The sequence below is a fragment of the Symphalangus syndactylus genome, chromosome X, assembly GCF_028878055.3.
Source record: "Symphalangus syndactylus isolate Jambi chromosome X, NHGRI_mSymSyn1-v2.1_pri, whole genome shotgun sequence".
NCBI classification, from domain to species: Eukaryota; Metazoa; Chordata; class Mammalia; order Primates; family Hylobatidae; genus Symphalangus; species Symphalangus syndactylus.
The window spans coordinates 135,424,867-135,447,856 of record NC_072447.2 but is presented as its reverse complement, the minus strand read 5'-3'; the positions used below and the strand labels follow the sequence as shown (position 1 = coordinate 135,447,856).

Genomic DNA, 22,990 nt, shown 5'->3' with positions numbered 1-22,990 from the left:
TTTGTTTGACAGAAGAAATGTGCCAGATCTCACGAGTTTGGGCTTGCAACAGACTGTGGCCAGGAGGGTCAGATGGTTACAAACAGGTAAACTAAATCTGATTCTAACAGGTTTTAGAAGGTAGAGAGGATCAGGCAGAGTATGATAGAAAAGCTGAATCCAAAGTTTGGATAACGTATAGTAGAGAGGCAATTGAAACAAAACCATGTGTGCAAAGAAGATGTTGTTCTCTGAAACTGAACAAGGGTGTCACGGCAGTTGTGTTGAAATTAATGGAAGACACAGGCCCACAGAGGTCAATGAATCTTTATAACCTCAGAAGCAAGAGATTGCCTTTCTCCAGGGATTTAAAGCTACAGAAGATGTCCTTCTGGTTTTCAGTAGTGTGAAAATGCCTCCATAGCCAGGAATTAAGTTCCAACATGAATATGAGCTGTCAATAAAACAAACTAAATGAGCCGGGACAATTGGGTTAAACTTTTGGGACTCTGCCTACCCATTCTGATCACAGATTGCCAAGATATCAGATAAGATGAAATTACAGCGTGAGCTCTTCATGTGTACACTAAAAATTTTAGGAATTTTACCCAAGTAAATGAACCCTTCTGGGCCTCTGTTCAAGGTTGAAGTAATCAGTAGGTTACTTTGTCCCTCACTGGCTTTGATAACTCTATTATGAGCCCATTTTATTTGGAATATTTTCATATTTGATGTATACTTGATTGTCCATATCCCTTTTTTATATCCAAAACATGGATTTAAATCGCATGTCGTGCGAAAGTCGGCACAGAAGTTGTTTCCCCATTTATTGAGGCAAATCAGAGTTGAAACTGATAGATTTTGTAGCATTGTTTTTATTGAAGATGAGTATTAGATTATGGGGGTAAGGTGTTGCTTTCCAACCTCATGGTATAATTAAACCAATCTCCTTTCCAGCTCCCCTCTACTTTGGGGGTTCTATAATCTTTCTTTTGAGGTTTGTTGAGATTGACCTTGGAAGATGGAAGAGAACTATTCTATCTGGGCCAGAAAGATGACTTTATAATGACTGTATTATATTTACACAACTTTCTTTAGTGTTAACAGGGACATGGACTACTTGGCCAACATTCAATTAAAAGATGTTTAAAAGCAAGCCTATTTTGCAGTTCCTCTAAATTTTTCCATAAAGAAAGGCCCACAATTTCCAGTGAAGCATAAATCACTTTGGAATATCAAGAGAAAAATGAAAATTTTTATTTTAGAAACTTTCGAAGAAGGATACCCTCAGGCCTGTGTAAAGATTGGGAAATGTAGAACTTAAGATTCTATCCTGTCTGTGCTCCCAGCATTTCACTCATAACTTTTTACTAAAGCAGCCAACTTTCCAATAAACTCTAGGCAATTGGTTTGTAGATATGTATTTCAGTCGTGTGTGATATGAATATGAAAATAATGCTTCTAGAAACAGTAAGTTCAGACACAAAGGGTTAGAGCTCTTGTGTATACTTTCCTAGAAAATTCACTTTCCTAGAAAACTCCCTTCAAGGCTACTGGAGGGTTTGGCATTGGTCTTTGAAATCAGGGTACATTTGGGACTCTCTCAACATTTTCAGCCACAAAGCTTTTTTCTCTTATAAGTGCTCCTGATAAGGAGAGGATACTTAGTATGGAGATTGAGAATCTGAATTTATTGGCTATAATGCCAGTGATGAACTCAGGTAAGGAAGCCCTCACAGGATGCCTATTAGGTATAGTAGTGAATCCCTTTATGACATTATATCACATGGATGCTACCTTAGTTTACCTCTCTACCAAATAATTATCCTTACGTGACCCGCATGTTTGACTAGAGAATTACCTGAGCTGTTTATAAGTATTTAAAGGATGAATAAAATTTAGTGATAGCTTTTGATATGTGTGTGTGTGTATGTGTATGTTTGTGTGTGTGTGTGTGTGTGTTGGTATGGGGAGGTGAACAGTGAATGTTCAACCAAATCTTATCAGTGAATATCTTGGCCACCAAAATTTAATTTGATTCAATTCAATATGTACTTTGGGAGAACCATGAACACTTTCTTTTTTCTTTTTCTTTTTGAGACAGAATTTCCCTCTGTTGCCCAGGCTAGAGTGTAATGGCACGATCTCCGTTCACTGCAACCTCTGCCTCCCAGGCTCAAGTGATTCTCGTGCTTCAGCCTCCCGAGTAGCTGGGATTACAGGCATGTGCCACCATGCCCAGATAATTTTTATACTTTTAGTGAAGACGGGGTTTCACCATGTTGGCCAGGCTGGTCTTGAACTCCTGGCCTCAATTGATCCGCCCACCTCAGTCTCCCAAAGTGCTAGGATGACAGGTGTGAGCCACCATGCCCGTCCACATGAACACTTTCAGACCACTGGTTTGCAAGGGGTGCTGGTTAAAGCCCTATAGCAGGAATTTACAGGATGCCATTATACCCAAAAAGTTATTGTTCAAATTTAGTTCCTGGTATGAGCTTATTATTTAGCAAAAGGTAACTGGAAAAAACCATCCTAGTTGAAAGTTCAACTACATTTTTAAAAGGAATTTCTATTATAGAGATAAAGATTGAAAAGTATTTGAGTCAGTTCAGAAAATAGGAATGCTGCTATGTGTCCTTAATGACTGGGGTCATTGATAAATGATGGGTAGGTAGCAAAATGCAAACAAGAAGCTGTAATTTTCTGTTTCCCAACCTTTTTATGTTGGCCGGTCTTGAAATACTCTGTCTTGTCCTCACGGAGCCTGTGAAGTAGAGAAAAACACTCTGACCTTTATCTGTTTTCGCTTCACCTTTTGTTCTTCCACAGTACGTTGAATGCATGAACTTTACTCTGACTCTGTGCTGTGGGCTCCTTAAGTAAACCAATTTTCCAGGAGCAGATCATTGTTAACATTCTACATTTATGGCCTGTAAGATTCTGCTCTGCTTCAAGTCTATGAGAGAGGCTCCTTCTTCTATAAAAAATATATACTCCTTGGGTCGCTTTCCAGGTTCTTCAGAAACCACCCACACATTATTTCTCTTCCCCAGTATAAACCTACCATCCTAACCAGCCCGTGTATGCTCACCATCCTACACACGCCAGGTGTCCAATCTGATCTTCCAGCCCTTATTCATGCTGCTTCCCTTTTCAGAAATACTATCTGCCTCTCTTGCCTTCATCTAGATCCTTCTCATTCTTTAAGGCCCAGCTCCCCTTTCTTCTTGAAAACTCCTTTGACTACTCCAGACTTTAGTGATGTTCTGTTCTCTGAACTGTCATCAGATTTGTTGTTAATGTTACCAAATTTTATTCTTAATTGTCTGCATTGTTTGCAGACATATCATATATGTTGTTCTTACTCCCCAACTAAATTAGGGGCTTCTTGAGTGCAGAGGCAGTGCCTTAAGGTTATTCTAATTCCCAAGAAGCACGTGATACAGGTCTGTGTGGGTAGTTGGTATACAAAACATGTTTGTTGATTGATTGGTATTTTCCTATATTAACATTTTTAAAGGTTTTACTTGCATTGATATTACATATTTATTGATTGGATAAAATGAATGATGGAATATATTTCTTTGTTTATTTTCTGCGCCTCTGGCCAGTCCTCACCTGCTACCACTCACTTGAATGTACAAGTCAAAGGACAGGGCTTTTGTGTTGTTCACCTTTGTTTCCCCAGGACCTAGGTCAGGGCCTGGGTCATAGAGGATGCCTGATAAATGTCTGCTGAGTAAGTTGTCAGCAAAATCACCCCGCATATATTAAATGGAATCAGTCTTGGAACCCATTTAGTATTTCATTCATCTCAAATGCTTGAGTATTATAGGACTGGAAGTGCCAAATGTGTCAAATTCCTGTTGTCTTCAAGTTGAAATCCAGTTTTTGGTGAAAGAAGACCTTTTAATGGCACTGGGATTTCTGTCACATGCACATAAGCAAGCACTTAATCAGTGTGATTTAATAACAACTATGTTTAGGATCCAGGTTTTCAGTTGTTTTATATTAAATTTGGCTAGTTTAACATATTTAAATGGTGGATTCTGGGTGTGGAGCAAGATGGTAGAATAGGAACAGCTTTGGACTGCGGCTCCCAGCGAGATCAACATAGAAGACAGGTGATTTCTGCATTTCCAACTGAGGTACCCAGCTCATCTCACTGGGACTGGTTAGACAGTGGGTGCAGCCCATGGAGGGCAAGGTGAAGCAGGGTGGGGCGTCTTCTCACTCGGGAAGCACAAGGGGTCAGGGAACTCCCTCCCCTGGCCAAGGGAAGCTGTGAGGGACTGTGCTGTGAGGCACAGTGCATTCAGGTCCAGATACTATGCTTTTTCCACGGTCTTTGCAACCTGCAGACCAGGAGATTCCCTTGGGTGCCTACCCCACCAGGGCCCTGGGTTTCAAGCACAAACATGAGCAGCCGTTTGGGGAGACACCGAGCTAGCTGCAGGAGTTTTTTTCATACCCCAGTGGCACCTGGAACACCAGTGAGACAGAACCGTTCACTTCTCTGGAAAGGGAGCTGAAGCCAGGGAGCCAAGTGGTCTAGCTCAGCGGACCCCACCCCCACAGAGCCCAGCAAGGTAAGATACACTGGCTTGAAATTCTCGCTGCAGGCACAGCAGTCTGAAGTCGACCTGGGATGCTCCAGCTTGGTGGGGGGAGAGGTGTCCACCATTACTGAGGCTTGAGTAGGCAGTTTTTCTCTACAGTGTAAACAAAGCCACCTCAAAGTTCGAACTATGTGGAGCCCACCATGGCTCAGCAAAGCCACTATACCCAGGCTGCCTCTCTAGATTCCTCCTCTCTGGGCAGGGCATCTCTGAAAGAAAGGCAGCAGCCCCACTCAGGGGCTTATAGATAAAACTCCCGTCTCCCTGGGACAGTGCACCTGGCGGAAGGGGAAGCTATGGGCACAGCTTCAGCAGACTTAAACGTTCCTACCTGCTGGCTCTGAAGAGAGCAGCAGATCTCCCAGCACAGTGCTTGAGCTCTGCTAAGGGACAGACTGCCTCCTCAAGTGGGGCCCTGACCCCCGTGACTCCTGATGGGGAGACATTGCCTAGCAGGAGTTGACAGATACCTCATACAGGAGAGCTCTGGCTGGCATCTGGTGGGTGTCACTCTGGGACGAAGCTTCCAGAGGAAGGAGCTGGCAGCAATCTTTGGTGTTCTGCAGTCTCTGCTGGTGATACCCAGGCAAACAGGGACTGAACTGGACCTCCAGTAAACTCCAACAGACATGCAGCAGAGAGGCCTGACTGTTAGAAGGAAAACTAACAAACAGAAAAGAATAGCATCAACATCAATAAAAAGGACCTCCACACAGAAACCCCATCCAAAGTTCACCAGCATCAAACACCAAAGGTAGATAAATCCATGAAGATGAAGAAAAACCAGCACAAAAAGGCTGAAAATTTCAAAAACTAGAATGCCTCTTCTCTCCAAAGGATCACAACTCCTCTCCAGCAAGGTAACAAAACTGGACGAAGAATGAGTTTGACGAATTGACAGAAGTAGGCTTCAGAAGGTGGGTAATAACAAACTCCTCCAAGCTAACGGAGCATGTTCTAACCCAATGCAAGGAAGCTAAGAACCTTGAAAAAAGGTTAGAGGTATTGCTAACTAGAATAACCAGTTTGGAGAAGAACATAAATGATCTGATGGAGCTGAAAAACACAGCACGAGAACTTTGTGAAGCATACAAAAGTATCAATAGCTGAATCAATCAGGCAGAAGAAAGGATATCAGAGATTGAAGATCAACTTAATGAAATAAAGCGTGAAGACAAGATTAGAGAAAAAAGAATGAAAAGGAATGAACAAAGACCCCAAAGAAATATGGGACTATGTGAAAAGCCCAAACCTAAGTTTGATTGGTGTAACTGAAAGTGATGGGGAGAATGGAACCAAGCTGGAAAACACTGTTCAGGATATTATCCAGGAGAACTTCCTCAACCTAGCAAGACGGGCCAACATTCAAATTCAGGAAATACAGAGAACACCACAAAGATACTCCTTCAGAAGACTAACCCCAAGACACATAACTGTCAGATTCACCAAGGTTGAAATGAAGGAAAAACTTTTAAGGGCAGCCAAAGAGAAAGGTCGGGTTAACCACAAAGGGAAGCCCATCAGACTAACAGCGGATCTCTCTGCAGAAACCCTACAAGCCAGAAGGTTGGGGGTGGGGGGGCAATATTCAGCATTCTTAAAGAAAAGAATTTACAACCCAGAATTTCATATCCAGCCAAACTAAGCTTCATAAATGAAGGAGAAATAAAATCATTTCCAGACAAGCAAATGCTGAGAGATTTTGTCACCACCTGGCCTGCCTTACAAGAGCTCCTGAAGGAAGCACTAAAATATAGAAAGGAAAAACCGGTACCAGCCACTGCAAAAACATACCAAATTGTAAAGACCATTGACACTATGAAGAAACTGCATCAACTAACAGGCAAAATAACCAGCTAGCATCATAATGACAGTATAAAATTCATACATAACAATATTAACCTTAAATGTAAATGGGCTAAATGCCCAAAATAAAAGACACAGACTGGCAAATTGGATAAAGAGTCAGGATCCATCAGTGTGCTGTATTCAGGAGACCCATCTCATGTGCAGAGACACACATAGGATCAAAATAAAGGAATGGAGGAATATTTGCCAAGCAAATGGAAAGCAAAAAAAAGGCAGGGTTTGCAATCCTAGTCTCTGATAGAACAGATTTTAAACCAACAAAGATCAAAAGAGACAAAGAAGGGCATTACATAATGGTTAAGGGATCAATGCAACAAGAAGAGCTAACTATCCTAAATATATATACACCCAATACAGGAGCACCCAGATTCACAAAACAGGTTCTTAGAGACCTACAAAGAGACTTAGACTCTGACACAATAATAGTGGGAGACTTTAACACCCCACTGTCAATATTAGACAGATCAATGAGACAGAAAATTAACAAAGATCTTCAGGACTTGAACTCAGCTCTGGACCAAATGGACCTAATAAACATCTACAGAACTCTCCACCCCAAATCAACAGAATATACATTCTTCTCAGAAACACATCACACTTATTCTAAAACTGACCACATAATTGAAAGTAAAACACTCCTCAGCAAATGCAAAAGAAAGGAAATCATAACAGTCTCTCAGACCACAATGCAATCAAATGAGAACTCAGGATTAAGAAACTCACTCAAAACCACACAACTACATGGAAACTGAGCAACCTCCTCCAGAATGACTACTGGATAAATAATGAAATTAAAGCAGACATAAATAAGTTCTTTGAAACCAATGAGAACAAAGACACAATGTACCAGAATCTCTGGGACACAGCTAAAGCAGTGTTTAGAGGGAAGTTTATAGCACTAAATGCCCACAGGAGAAAGTGGGAAAGATCTAAAATTGACACCCTAACATCACAATTACAAGAACTCGAGATGCAAGAGCAAACAAACTCAAAAGCTAGCAGAAGACAAGTAATAACTAAGATCAAAGCAGAACTAAAGGAGCTAGAGACACGAAAAACCCTTCAAAAAATCAATGAATCTAGGAGCTGGATTTTGAAAAGATTAACAAAAGAGATAGACCACTAGCCAGACTAATAAAGAAGAAAAGGGAGAAGAATCAAATACACACAATAAAAAATGATAAGGGGGATATCACTACTGATCCCACAGAAATACAAACTATCATCAGAGAGTACTATAAACACCTCTATGCAAAACAACTAGAAAATCTAGAAGAAATGGATAAATTCCTGGACACATGCACCCTCCCAAGACTAAACCAGGAAGAAGTCGAATCCGTGAATAGACAAATAACAAATTCTGAAATTGAGGCAGTAATTAATAGCCTGTCCACCCCAAAAAGCCCAGGACCAGATGGATTCACAGCCATATTCTGCCAGGGGTACAATGGGGAGCTGGTACCATTCCTTCTGAAACTATTCCAAACAATAGAAAAAAGAGGGACTAATATTCTCAGTAAAATACTGGCAAATCTAATCCAGCAGCACATCAAAAAGCTTATCCACCATGATCAAGTTGGCTTCATCCCTGGGATGCAAGGCTATTTCAACATACACAAATCAATAAACGTAATCCATAACATAAACAGAACCAATGACAAAAACCATATGATTATCTCAATAGATGCAGAAAAGGCTTTTGATAAAATTCAACAGCACTTCATGCTAAAAACTCTCAATAAACTAGGTATTCATGGAACATATCTCAAAATAATAAGAGTTATTTATGACAAACCCACAGCCAATATCATACTGAATGGTCAAAAACTGGAAGCATTCCTTTTGAAAACCAGCACAAGACAAGGATGCCCTCTCTCATCATTCCTATTCAACATAGTATTGGAAGTTCTGGCCAGGGCAATCAGGCAAGAGAAAGAAATGAAGTGTATTCAGATAGGAGGAGAAGAAGTTAAATTGTCTCTGTTTGCAGATGACATGATTGTATACTTAGAAAATCCCATCATCTCAGCCCAAAATCTCCTTAAGCTGATAAGCAACTTCAGCAGAGTCTCAGGATACAAAATCAATGTGCAAAAATCACAAGCATTCCTATCCACCAATAACAGACAAACAGAGCCAAATCATGAGTGAACTCCCATTCACAATTGCTACAAAGAGAATAAAATACCTAGGAATTGAACTCACAAGGGATGTGGAGGACCTCTTCAAGGAGAAGTACAAACCACTGCTCAAGGAAATAAGAGAGGGCACAAACAAATGGAAAAACATTCCATGCTCATGGATGGGAAGAATCAATATCGTGAAAATGGCCATACTGCCCAAAGTAATTTATAGATTCAATGCTATCCCCATCAAGCTACCAATGACTTTCTTCACAGAATTGGAAAAAACTACTTTAAATTTCATATGGAACCAAAAAAGAACCCGCATAGCCAAGACAATCCTAAACAAAAAGAACAAGGCTGGAGGCATCATGCTACCTGACTTCAAACTATACTACAAGGTTACAGTAACCAAAACAGCATGGTACTGCTACCAAAACAAATATAGAGACCAATGGAACAGAACAGAGGCCTCAGAAATAACACCATACATCTACAAACATCTGATCTTTGACAAACCTGACAAAAACAAGCAATGGAGAAAGGATTCCCTATTTAATAAATGGTATTGAGAAAACTGGCTAGCCATATGCAGAAAACTGAAACTGGACCCCTTCCTTACACCTTATACAAAAAAATAACTCAAGATGGATTAAAGACTTAAACATAAGACCTATAAAAACCCTAGAAGAAAACGTAGACAATACAATTCAGGACATAGGCATGGGCAAAAACTTCATGACTAAAACACCAAAAGCAATGGTGACAAAAACCAAAATTGACAAATGGGAGCTAATTAAACTAAAGAGCTTCTGCACAGCAAAAGAAACTCTCATCAGAGTGAATAGGCGACCTACAGAATGGGAGAAAATTTTTGCTATTTATCCATCTGACAAAGGGCTAATATCCAGAATCTACAAGGAACTTAAATTTTTACAAGAAAAAACAAACAACCCCATCAAAAGTGGGTGAAGGATATGAACAGACACTTCTCAAAAGAAGACATTTCTGCGATCAACAAACGTATGAAAAAAAGCTCATCTTCACTGGTCATTAGACAAATGCAAATCGAAACCACAATGAGATACCATCTGGAGACAGACACTGGAGAGGATGTGGAGAAATAGGAATGCTTTTTCACTATTGGTGGGTGTGTAAATTAGTTCAACCATTGTGGAAGACAGTGTGGCGATTCCTCAAGGATCTAGAACCAGAAATACCATTTGACCCAGCAATCCCATTACTGGGTATATACCCAAAGGATTATAAATCTTTCTGCTATAAAGACACATGCACATGTATGTTTATCGTAGCACGATTCACAATAGCAAAGACTTGGAATCAACCCAAATGCCCATCAATGATAGATTGGATAAAGAAAATGTGGCACATATACACCATGGAATACTATGCAGCCATAAAAAGGATGAGTTCATGTCCTTTGCAGGGACATGGATGAAGATGGAAACCATCATTCTCAGCAAACTAACACAGGAACAGAAAACTAAACACTGCATATTCTCACTCATAAGTGGGAGTTGAACAATGAGAACATATGGACACAGGGAGGGGAACATTACACACCACGGCCTGTTGGAGGGTGGGGAGCTAAGGGAGGGATAGCATTAGGATGACCGGTTGATGGGTGCAGCAAACCACCATGGCACATGTATACCTATGTAACAAACCTGCACGTTCTGCACATGTATCCCAGAACTTAAAGTACAATTAAAAAATAATAATGATAATAAAACTTTAAATAGCATTTATTAGCAAGTTCTTGTACTATTTAAAAATGGACACATCTTTTTAAAAAAGATGTGCCAGTAACATTATTTTATCCATTGCTAAAGTGATTTTCAAAAGAGACACTGTTGGACCTGTTTTTTCCTTTTATGATTATATGTATGAACTGAGTTGGGGTGTTTAATTGTTTTGTAAAATAGAATAAGTTGACTTACCTGCTTTTTGAAAAAAGACATATGGAATTTACTATCCCAGGAGTATTATGAAAAAATGCAGCAAAGCTTTAAAAAAAAGTTAATGAAAAAGTTCTGTAGGCAAAATATCCTTATTTTTTACGACCATTTTTTTTTTCTGGACAGAAGACTTGGTTTTCCATAGGATGCCTATGAAATCATGGTTTCCATCTGCCGTGCTGAGCACCTCTTATATTCCTTACAGAATGTGTGGTGGTGGACCACTAACGAAAACACGTGAGGGAAATAGAACTTGAAGCAAATTTGAAAACTTGGAGGCTTTTAAATCTTGTCAGCCATCCAATTCAAGCAGTGTATGGCAGGTGTGTCATATATTTGTAGAGCCAAAATAAATGACCACAAGAAATTCAGAAGTAATACAGATGTAAGGAAAGCTTAAAATGGAAAGAAAGAAAACATTGTTTTCATTGTTTATTCAGGGGTTGATAAATGCATTTAAAGGAAGACCTCTTTAGTGATTGGTTTAGGTGCCAAATATCTTTGTGTTCTTCTGGACCAGGCACTGGCAGTGTTCTTGTCATGTGCTGTTTTGTGGAGGGAAGGCAAAAGAAAGTAGGAGACAAGGAAAGTATAGGAAAACTGGGGCAAAAGTAGCTGATGGCAGTGGCCTTGCAAACAGCTCTAGGACAAGTTACTGTTTCCATTAGATTAGAAGAAAACATGTCTTTCTTCTCTTGTTTTACTTTCAAGATAACTTCTATGAGAAAAAATGTGAATTCTTAAAAATAATAAAATCTGCAGTTCTTTTTTTCAAAGGTTGCACTTAATAGAGAATCTGTTATGTATGTAATTTTTAAATATAAGTTTTTACATTTTCCTTATGTTGTGTCTTGTCTGGGACTCTTATAGATGAGCATCAATTCAAAGTCAAAATTAACTATTTTATTTTCATGGAAGAATACTTATGAAAGGTTTCTTCCTGTGGATCAGAGAGAAATCTCCCCCACCCTTACTCCCACCACCAGTTCAGTTTCATCATACCTATTATTGAGCAAAAACATTCCAAAGATGAACATACTATCCAAAGACACAAACAGAAATCATCTGGGAATTTCATATTTTTATAAGATCTTGTTGCTATCAAATGGACAGGAATAGGTCATTCTTTGTGGAGAATGAATGCACTATATATGAAGAATCTAGATATTGTCATCCCAATTTGAAGGCTAGGATTGTGAGAAAATATTCAACTTCACAGGTCCAATCGATTCAAAACTAACAGAGGCGGCCAAAGCTCAGCTAGCCTAGAGGATGCCCAACTGACAAAACTCTTTTCTAATGTCATACAACAGAAGGGTTAATGTTAAATTACCATTTAATCCGTATAGTTTTCAAAACAAAAAACCTGGGGAATGCTACTCTAACCCCCAGTGACAAAATAGAGCCAGCAATGCTGAGCAAGACATGATCTCTATGCTCAAGGAGTTTAAATCTAATAAGGGAGAAAAGGTTAAGGGGCCCAGTCAGCAAGCACGAGGAAGAATATGATAGATGCCATAAGAGTAACACAGTATTGTGGTATGGTTAAGTGGGCGGGGGGGACTCTGGAGTCAGGCTGCTTGAGTTTGAACCATGGCTTGATCACCTGCTAGCTTCATGAAGTTGTGCAAGTTAAATTACTCAACCTTTCTCCACCCTCATTTCCCCATCTGTAAAATGAGAACAGTAGTTGCCCTCTCCAAGAGAAATCTGGGGAGCAATAAGTCTCAATGTAATTCCAAGGTATTCCTCTTGATGACTTAACTTCTATGCAGTAGTGTTTGAGTGTGCGTTTAAGAGTATTCTTAAATCATAGTGCTTGGTGTATCATTCATGCTGAGTTAGAGGTTTGTGCTGAAGTCAGAATTCCTAGTGTTTACTTCCAGCTCTTCATAAATTCTAATACTCATTTAATTTCCTTGTACATCAAGTTACTTCTCTATTTAAATGAGCATAGCATGTTCCACGAGAGCAAGGACCTTATCAGTCTTGTTCAGTAACTAGAACAATGCCTGGCACATAGTAGATGCTAGATAAATGTTGGTTGAGCACAACTTACGGAGATTATGAAAATGTTGATACATCAGGCATGAATGTAATTCTGAGAACGAACCATAAGTACTCTACAAAAATGACAGGTTTCTGTTGTTTAAGATTCCCAAGAGAGATAAGCAATGCTATCTATGACATTTCTCAGCTAGAATCTGTGCATGAGATTTGGAGTCAGAAGTTCTTGCCTGGAGTCATGGCTCTACCACCAGGCTTTGTAACTTTGAATAAGTAATTTAACGAGCTTCATTTCAGTCATCAGTGTTTTGGGTTATCACTCATGCTTTAGAATATTTTTGAGAGATCAAAACATCAGTGAAATACAAGCACTTGTAAACCTGCAAGTACAATAAAGTACAAGTGCACTAAGAAATGGTAACTTTTCATGTTCTGCTTTAGAGGACTATAAATCTTAAGAAGCAGAACTGTATTCCTATTACTTAAGTCTAAGGAAGTGAAGATAAAGCTATATTATCCCCAAAACAAAATTGATCTTAAGAATACAGAGAAAACTGACACTTCTTCCTGCCTTTTATACATAGACAAACAGAGCTGCATGAGAGAACTTCTCCCCATCTTTGCGCCAGCTCCCTTGAGTGTTGCACTTAGTTTCTTCTGAGTCAGCCCCTAAAATAGTTTCAGTCTGAAGGAAGACATGTGGTGGCTAGAACTGCTTTCAAGAACTGGCCAGGGCTTCATCATTGGTTACAGGCCAAAATTTTTAAAAAGAAAAAGAAAAAAGAAAATTCCTTCTTCCCCTATCTCTGAATAAAATGCATGGCCAGAAGCCAATTCTTTTTTGCATTTTTCATTTGTAAAAGTTCAGAATTCACATGTATCATTTATTATGTTTCTATACTTGATGGACCTCTGTAGAAAAAGTCTCCAGACCCTCACTGTTTATGTTTTGAGCAGATCTTATATAGATAGATAGATCTTTTTTGTCATTTTCCTTCCAAATGTGTTCAGGCAGACTATATAATTGGGTTGTGGGATTAGGTTGAAATATCATACTCTTTCAGAGTACTTTTCATAATACATTAAGTCAGTTACAGTGTGGAAATGAACTTACTCTTGAAATTCAACTTAGTAACACTCCTGAGAAAAATCTCTGGCTAAGGAGAAACTCAGAAAGCTTGGGATAGCTAATCCCATCATTAGTCAGGCTGTTTTTTATTGTCTTGTCTCTTTAGACTTTTTAAAAAATATATAACAGCTTTATTGGGATGTAATTCACATACTATCCAATTCATCTATTTAAAGTGTACAATTCAGTGAATGGATTATGGTATTTCAAAAATCATGCAATCATCACCACTATCTAATTCCAGAACATTTTCATCACCCCGCAAAGGAGACTTTGTACCCATTAAGCAGTCATCCACCCTTATCCCCTCTTCCCAACCCCTGGCAACCACTAATCTACCTTCTGTCTCTAGATTTGGCTACTCTGAACGTTTCATATAAATGGAATCATACAATATGTGGCCTTTTGTGACAGGGTTCTTTTGCTTAACATAATGTTTTCAAGGTTCAACCTTCTGGTAGCATGCATCAGTCCTTCATTCCTATTTGTGGCCAAATAACATTCCATTGTGTGGATATACCAAATTTTGTTTATCCATTCATCTGGTAATGGACACTTAGGTTATTTCCACTTTTGGCTATTATGAATAGTGTTGCTATGAACATTCATGTACAAGGATTTTTAGGAGGATTTCTTTATCACTTGTTTTCAGATACTTTGGGTATATACTGAGTTGTGGAAGTGAGGAACTGTCAGACAGTTTGCCACAGCAACTGCACTATTTCATATGCCCAGCCACAGTGTATGAGGGTTCAAATTTCTCCAATTCTTCTGTCTTTTAAAATTATAGTTAGACTAATGAGAGTGGTCATCACATTGTGATTTTGTTTTGCATTTCTATCATCAGGTTATTTTTAAAATATTTTTTCCTAGAAGTCATTTGCTTGCAACTCCAACCCTGTAGAACATGGTCCTGCATGTAACTTGATGCAGAAGGGCCCCCATAGAAGTAAGAGCAGTCATAAAACTTCTGCAAGAAAGCTCTGCATCTTGTTCCATAGGCCCTTCACTCAGTGGATAACTAATTGGTATTCAACATTCATGACTGGCTATTAGGTTTTTTGGAAGAGAGCTGGAAAATTCACTGTGGTAGATATTGTGACAGAGAAGTAACAGTGGATATGACAATTAACAGTCTGCCACTTAAAGAGGAGAACTATTATACTTCCTGATACATTAATGGTCCCAAGTCTTTAATTAGAGGCCAAATTATGTTTGATATTTTTTAAGAAGGCAAAGTTACATAGAATACATTTTAGAATGATTTCCATGAAGAATGACTCAGAGAAAAAGATGTTTTGCTGTTGAGTAGATAAGCTTGCCTGAATTTTCTAGGTACAGAATTTCTCAATGATATTTGAAAAGTCAGGTGATATTTAATTTCATCTTGAATATGGAAAAGACAAAGAGAAGATTTAGATTTTGTAAAGTTGCTGAAAATATTGTTGAAAAAAATGAAATATTTTTAAGAACTTTAATCTCACTTTTTGATGAAGTTAACAGTTATTTGATTTTTCTAATACTCAGAGCTCACTTTTGCATTAGTGCTATTTCAGTATGTGTTTATGGCATATGCCAGTAAATTAACCTTTCCTGTATCTTCTCAGCTGTTGCTAGAAATTGTAGCTGGTTCACACTGAGTTAAACTGCATACTTTAAAGCTGCATAATATTTAATCTATTTCATTAAACAGCACATTCTGTCTCACTTGTTTGTATATGCTGAAACCTTCTTCTGAGTTGCTCCAATTTCCCTTCATAGAGACTAAGGAGCCTACACAGAAAAACAAAAAAAAATATCTTTTCAAATGACTTTTTTCTTTATCTGAAGCACATTTTACATTTCCATCCTCTACCCCACCTCATGTGAGGTTGTTGCCCAGTCTTGTACTACAACAGTAAATCTAAGCAGTTGCTTGCTTTTACTATACAGTTTTATACTGGGAAATGCCCTTTTTATTGACAATGGCTGACTGTACTATGTTGCACTGTCAGTATCTAGATGCTTCCTGTTTTAAATAGGATATAGTTACTTCTTTTCCAAATCTAGAGTTTGAAACGGAAGCATTGTATTATTTTAGCTAATTTTATTTATTTTTTTCTTGCAGGTTCTGAAAAGTGCCTTTTCTGAAAACTCTGCTGCTTGGATTCTACTCTAGAGCTGTCTCTTTATAAACCCCTCTCCCTACCATACCGTTCCCTGCCCTCTCCACCTCCCCGCCGAACCTGGTGTGCTTGTAGTTTACTGTCAGCAGCTGGTCCATTTCTTTTTTCTGTGATTCTCAATTTTCTTAGTCATTTTCCCTCCACTTGATTTTGCAAGGAAACTTTTTTTGGGTTCTAACATCCTTCCCAATCTTATTATTTAAAGCTAATAAATAGGGAGAAAAACTTTTCTCCCCCTGATCTGAGACCATTCCACAAATCGAAGGGCAGCCAGCAGCATATGTTTTTTGCAAGAATAATTGAAAACATCAACTGCAGAGCACAGAATTCTTTTGAAAGTCTGCCGGTTATTTAACATAAATTCGGCAAAGGAACAAAAGAAAGCATTCATTGTCTTAACAGTTGGCTTCTTAGGAGTTGGTCTCTAATTTGATTTTTAGTTATTCTGATAGTTTTTATGATTGGCTTTTTGTTTGACTAGACCAGATTTGACTTTAATGAAAACCTAAGTGTTAACAAATAAACATTTCACCAAAGCAACCTGTTATCTCTTCACACTTAGTTTGAATTCATTTTTAATCCTTTAATAGTCCATAGTAATATTGTCCTAAAGAGGGTACATTGGATTTTAATTTTGCTTTCAATATGACGGCTGTCAATGTTGCCCTGATTCGTGATACCAAGTGGCTGACTTTAGAAGTCTGTAGAGAATTTCAGAGAGGAACTTGCTCTCGAGCTGATGCAGATTGCAAGTTTGCCCATCCACCAAGAGTTTGCCATGTGGAAAATGGTCGTGTGGTGGCCTGTTTTGATTCTCTAAAGGTGAGTCCCATCTGAATGCACATAATTTAAATTTGTTGATTTCTGTGTTTTTTGAAATATGATGTGCTTTGAAATGAGTAAAATTAATAATAGCATGAAAGTGATAAATTTTGTTTTTTTTAACAAAAAAACAGAATGTCAAGATAGAAGTTCTTAAAGTCAGAATGTCTTAACGACAAAATGTCTCAAGTCTTTGTGTTTGTAGAGCTAAGCCAAGTCTAAAGCTCATTCCACCAAAGACCACTTACCACTTATCAAAACAGATAGACTTAAAGAATAAAAATTGAAGAATTTTTGTAGGACTGAGGGATTGTAACCTTGCTATCGTTTACTTTTTTGTATATGATTTAGATGTTACAGTGATCATAATCCTCATGTAACCTAGAGAAGCCCTTCACTGAATTGTAGCTTATTATCCATAGTACCAAAATGCACTTAGGAGGGACTAGTCAGCTTTCAGAGGATAAATAAAGTCAGACTGAGGGAGTATAAGGTTTCCAGAAGGAAAATTATGGCATTTTGAAGCGTCTCAAAGTATATTTTGAACCTTTAACTTAAACATATTGCTACAAAACTAGGTTCACTTAATTTTCCTCCTGGATAGGTGATTGACCAATTTCAGATTTGTGAGTATATTTTGTAAGGAAAGTCCTATTACTAAGGTCATCAAGCCTGAGTATTACATACTAGATTATAAACAAAATATGAGGCCAGATGAGGTATTATATAGGACAGGATGTATATGATTGCAGAAAAAGAAAATGCACTGATTTTCATGTTTTATTCATAGTTATCCTTAAATTAAGGATAAAAAGTACAAATTAAAACATAGAAGCAATAAATTGTAATGGATTTCTGGTTTAATTAATAAGATTTGCTACAATGCATTTGAGATTTTTTTCAAAATATGTCAACATGAACTAAGCTTAACAAGAACCTTTTCAGTTTCTTGATATTGTTTTACCCTCATCGTGACCAATTTTACCTCATTAACATTTTTATTTATGGCTGCATTGGCTAACAGAGATGTATCCCTTCGTGTGATGGTTTCCTCAGGAAACATTTTCTTAAGCAATATACAGGTTAAGTATCTCTTATCTGAAATGCTTGAGACTGAAAGTGTTTTCAATTTTTTGGATTTTAGAATATTTGCATATCCATAAAGAGATATCTTGGGGATGGGACTCCAGTCTAAACATGAAATTCATTTACATTTTATATACACTTTTTACACATAGCCTGAAGGTAATTTTATACAATATTTTAAATAATTTTGTGCGTGAAACAAAGTTGTGTACATTCAGCTATCAGAAAACAAAAGCGTCATTATCTCAGCCACCCATGTGACATCATGTTGGCACTTAAAAAGTTGAGGCTTTTGGAGCATTTTATACTTCAGGTTTTTGGATTAGAGATGCTTAACCTGTACTACTTAAGGAGTTTTACTTATTTTGTGATTATTAGTTTTTTTTTTTTTTTTTTTTTTTGCGGACCATTCCATTTTAAGAATAGAAACTTGTTATTGTAAAGATAAAGGTAATTCCTACCATTGAAAATCTCTGAATTGCTTTTATTTGTGGTAGACATTATGACTAAAGAACTTATTTTGTTTTCTTCATTTTGGTTTCATTTAAGTTTCATCTACAATTATTTTGTGTATTATTTAAATCTGCTGCTACAGGATTGGGCAGTGCCTTGAAGTGGAAAAGCGTACTGAGTTAGTTGGGGGAAAAAATGAGGTATCTTTCATCCGGTCCATACAGAGGGTCAGGAACTGCAGTAGGAACTTTGCATGTGTTGTTTCAGGAGATCTGGGGTACGGTCCCAGCCTCACTACTGTATCTGACCTCAGGCAACTTAACCTCACAATCCTTGAGTAACTTCATCTGTAACAGATAGGTAGTATCTCCTGTACCTAACTTCTGTGATTATTGTGGAGATTGCAGTAAGCTAGTACAAATGGAAAACTATATATCACTATAAAAGTGAATTAAATAAAAGGTTTTCTTCCTATCAACTAAATGCTTGTTGTAGGCATTCTTTAATAAAGTTCTATTTAGTTGGGGCTTATTATTTAAAATTATAAACTCATGTTCCAAATGTACGTGACCAAATCTAGTTGCTGTGTGTTATTAGTTGTTCAAGCTAAGTATAACTGTTTTTATGGTTACTCTGATATAGAGTTCCTTGCAGGCTTTGTAAATTCTATCTTTCCAAACATCATAGAATGTGAAAGGAGATATGTGATCTTCCTAATGATTAATAAACTCAGGTCAGTAATTCCATTTAAAGGCAAAAGAGTGCCATAAACTAAACATTTTGAAGAAAAGTACTAGGGAAGGTGACTGTTTACAAAATGCGTGCTGCACTACAACTTTGGAGCTTGGAAAGTGTTTAATTCAGAGACAAAATAATAGCCAATGAATATTAATAAGCCACTTAATTATTTAAATAAGTTGTCTACTCACTGTATCTAGTGTTTTTAAAGTAATGTTTGCATCATGTTAATATCCTGATGACCAGTCACACAGGGTAAATATGATTTACATAATCCTTACATTCTCATATTTTAGTGAAAACCTTAATATTTCAAATATATAAAGCCTTTCAAACAATTATTTAATTTGCCATTTAGATAGCACATTAATCAAAGTTCCATGTCTGCACAAGAGCTTTGTAGTTCTTATCCATGACATGCATGAAAGTTAAATTCAGTTGAGGGTAATTTACCTATGTGCATTGTGCTAGTATCATATCTATAATATACAAATAACATACTTCAGTGGTTACTGCAGCATTTCCTACTTCTCCTGAGTTTTTATAATTGAAACACTGTTGAACTTCATCTGTGTACTATTTCTTCTCTCATGAGTGATTAAATAACTGAAGCAATCATTTGATGAGTTTTAGGCCGCTGCTTTTGTTTTTGTTTTGTTTTGTTGTTGTTGTTGTGTAAGAATTCTATTAGTACTAGCTAATCTACCAGATGATGGTTATTGCCTTAATAACAGGTATAATGGATACAATGTTCTAACTCACCTCATAATGAGGGAATGTTATGAAAATAAGAAGGGCAAATTGGATGGCTGATTGTGTATTGTGCTGAAGTGCTGTGCCTATCAATCCATGAATGTTGAGTGCTCAGTGATGAAGGCAGCACTATCTTCTAATGGAAGTCTAGTGTAGTCCATGGATTAATTTCCAGCTACATAGAATGGTCTCATATCATGTTGGTATGCAGCTGTTTTTGACTCTGTTGCCTTGTGGACTTGGCATAATCTGTCTCCAAAGTTCTCTTCAAAGTATTGCTTAATCCGTTCTATGCCAATTTCTTGATATTACAGTTTGCCATTGATCTAGGTTGGCATTTTTAGTGAATGTCCCTTGGATTTAACAAAGGGTCATCATTTTTAAAACGAAATCAATCTTTGTGATTGTTTTCATAGCCAAGTTATTCTGCTTCAGCAATATCATGATGTCTTGAACCTTTCCCTTTATACTTGAAGCAATATGTTATCAGTCACTTTTTATCCAGGAAGGATATAAATGTTGCCATTATTTCATTATGACAGATCAACACCTATCACATCTGCCCACCCCTCTTACCACTTTGGATAGTTTTGTGCCAAGAATTTCCTGGTAAAGGCCATAGCAGCAGACATAGTTAGAGGATACTCAAGCTAACCTATATATATTCCTTAAAAAATGGGAACGGGGTGAGGAATGCACATAAAACAATCACATGCCGTGTCTTCAAAATCACATATGATCACAAGAAAAATAATATTTTCACAAGTGAAACCTGTTGTTTAAGCATATGGATATGAATCTATCCTTGTAGGTCAAACTGGCCCAAGTTACCAGTATATTCTGCAATAGCACCACTAGTCACAGCAGTTTTCATTAGTTTAAAATTTGACTATTTTTGACTGAATACTTACTCATCCCTATTTGCCAAGGGAAAGTTTACCAGAAACTAGACGCCTAGCAACGCAATCCCAAGGGTCACTGGATTATGCAAGACTTAGCAGTATTTATCAGCTCCATCAGAGAGGTCTGTCTACACTATAAAGACACATAAGCAGCAGCTGTCATCCTGAGAGTCAAGGAAAATAACATTTTATTTAAGGATCTCTATTTTCTATTATGCTAACCTTTAAAGGGAAGTATCTTTGACTGGTAAAAGTCAATGCTATTTTGGACATTTCAAAAACCTCTTTTGAAAGGAAAATAGAATTACAATTATAGGTTGGTGCGGAAGTAATTATGTTTTTTGCCATGAAAGCAATGGCAAAAACTGCAATTACTTCTGCACCGGCTTAATGGTACCCAAACAAACACATATTGATAGTTCAGCCTAGCCTTTTAAATGTTATATTTTGAAATATTAATAATTTTAGGCTTACAGAAAAGTTACAAAATTGATACAGGAAACTCCTGTATACTTTTTATCCAGATTCCCCTAATGTCAACAACTTACATGCCATGCATTGCACAGTTATCAAAACCAGGAAATTATCACTGGTACAAGATTCTTAAGTAAACTAGAGACCTTATTTGAATGTCACCAATTTTCTTCCTAATGCTATTTTTCTGTTCCAGGATCCAATCTAGGATCCCACATGGCATTTATTCCTTATATCTCCTTAGTCTGCTCCAACCTGTGACACTTTCCCAGTCTTTCCTTGTCTTTCATGACCATGACACTTAGGATGAATACTGGTCAGTTATTCTGTAAAATACATCTCACCTTGTGCTTGCTGAATGTTTTCTCATGATTAGACTGAGATCATGTGGTTTTGGCAAATAAAGAAGAAACCCACACACAGAAATGATGTGCATGACATCCGAGGGTATGTGATATTGATATATCTTATTCATTATGTTAACTTTAATCAGTTGGTTAAGGTGGCATCTACTGGGTTTCTCCACTGTAACATGACCAGTTTTTCTTTTGTAAAAACTGATAACTATGTCCCCCATTTATTCATCATCCCCTACAGTATGCCATTGATCATAATGGGCATCCCAATGTCCTAGATGTTAAAAAGTGAACAAGTGTTCATCTTAGAAGTGATTGGTAATGTACTTCTATAATTATGGTCAATTAAGAAAGAGAGCAAGGGAAAATGGACCAAGAGCATGACAGAGAAAATAGCAGCAACAAGCCACTGGAAAGACAGAACACTGGAGAGTGAGAAGTCCTAGAAGTGATGTAATATATATGTGCCTATCATATACTACTGCAGAGTGTGACAGCTGTCCCCTTCTGGTTCACGGCCTTGGGACTTAGCTGTGAACCAGAAACAGTCCCTGCCTCCATGGTGCAGACATTCTCATTGGGAGTTGGAGGAGAAGCAGGTAAAAAATAATTAAATATTCAGGATAACAATATATTGTCAGGTGTGAGGAAAGGGTGCAGAGAATGGCAGGGCCTACTGTTTTAGATACAGTGGCCAGGAGGCCTCCAATGAGGTGACCTTTTAGGAGAGGCATGCAACAGATGAGGGGACAGCAAAGAGGATTTCTAAGAACATTCCAGGCAAAGAGAATGGCAACAGCTAACGCCCTGAAGCTGGCGGCGGCCTGGTGTGTTTGAGGAAACTCAAGGTCGCCAGCGTGGCTGAAGCAGAGCCATGAAGGGGGAGGGGAGTGGGAGATGAGGGCAGGGAGGTCCTGGGGGTGGGGAGATCAGGTGGGGCTCTGTGTGTCATGCTGAGGACTTTGGATTCTGTTCCAAGAGCTGGAAAGGTTGACATAATCGGGGGAAAGCAAGCCCACACAAAGCAGAGGTGTCTAGTCTTTATATTTTTTAAATAGGAAAGAGAATAATTTCCATGAAGACAAATAACTCCTATTTATAGGTGAAGTAGAAGTCAAATGGTGCCCAATCCCTATTTTTCACTCCCTTATTTCTATGACTTGTACCTCAACTCCAGTTCATACCCCAGTGATGGGGGATTAGCAGTAAAGAAATCTCATGTGAGGAAAGAGTTAATATGGCAGGTTTGGTGGCTTACTCTTTGCATGTCTCCAAGGGAAACCTTAACTATCCCCTGGGAATGTGGCCACCATTCATTTTGTCACTGATTGGTTATTGTGTTGTATACACCTGGAACAATGGACCATGCCATAACAGCTTGTCAGGGTTGCTTTGCTCAAGATCAAGATTGATGACTGATTCATTGTTAGGGTCCTGGATTACAGTTGCCATGGCCAGTTGGTAGCAGGCTGTGCATATGTGACCAGGACCCATCTGCACCTCAGACCTTGAAACTAGAACTGGGCTTCCCAG

The 22,990-nt window shown here is 38.0% G+C and overlaps 1 protein-coding gene across 12 annotated transcripts in view; it reads left to right on the top strand.

Annotated features, from left to right (window-relative positions):
* MBNL3 (muscleblind like splicing regulator 3) overlaps positions 1-22,990 on the top strand; it is a 117,543-nt gene that overhangs the window by 34,385 nt on the left and 60,168 nt on the right. For 10 of the 12 annotated variants that reach the window (XM_063635349.1, XM_063635346.1, XM_063635351.1 and 7 more), the window contains exon 2: positions 15,816-16,695. The exons of the other annotated variants lie outside the window; for them this stretch is intronic. In XM_063635349.1, the coding sequence (XP_063491419.1) occupies positions 16,519-16,695 (177 nt within the window). In that variant the 5' untranslated portion in view covers positions 15,816-16,518. The remainder of the gene's footprint in view (positions 1-15,815; positions 16,696-22,990) is intronic. 12 annotated transcript variants of the gene reach the window in all.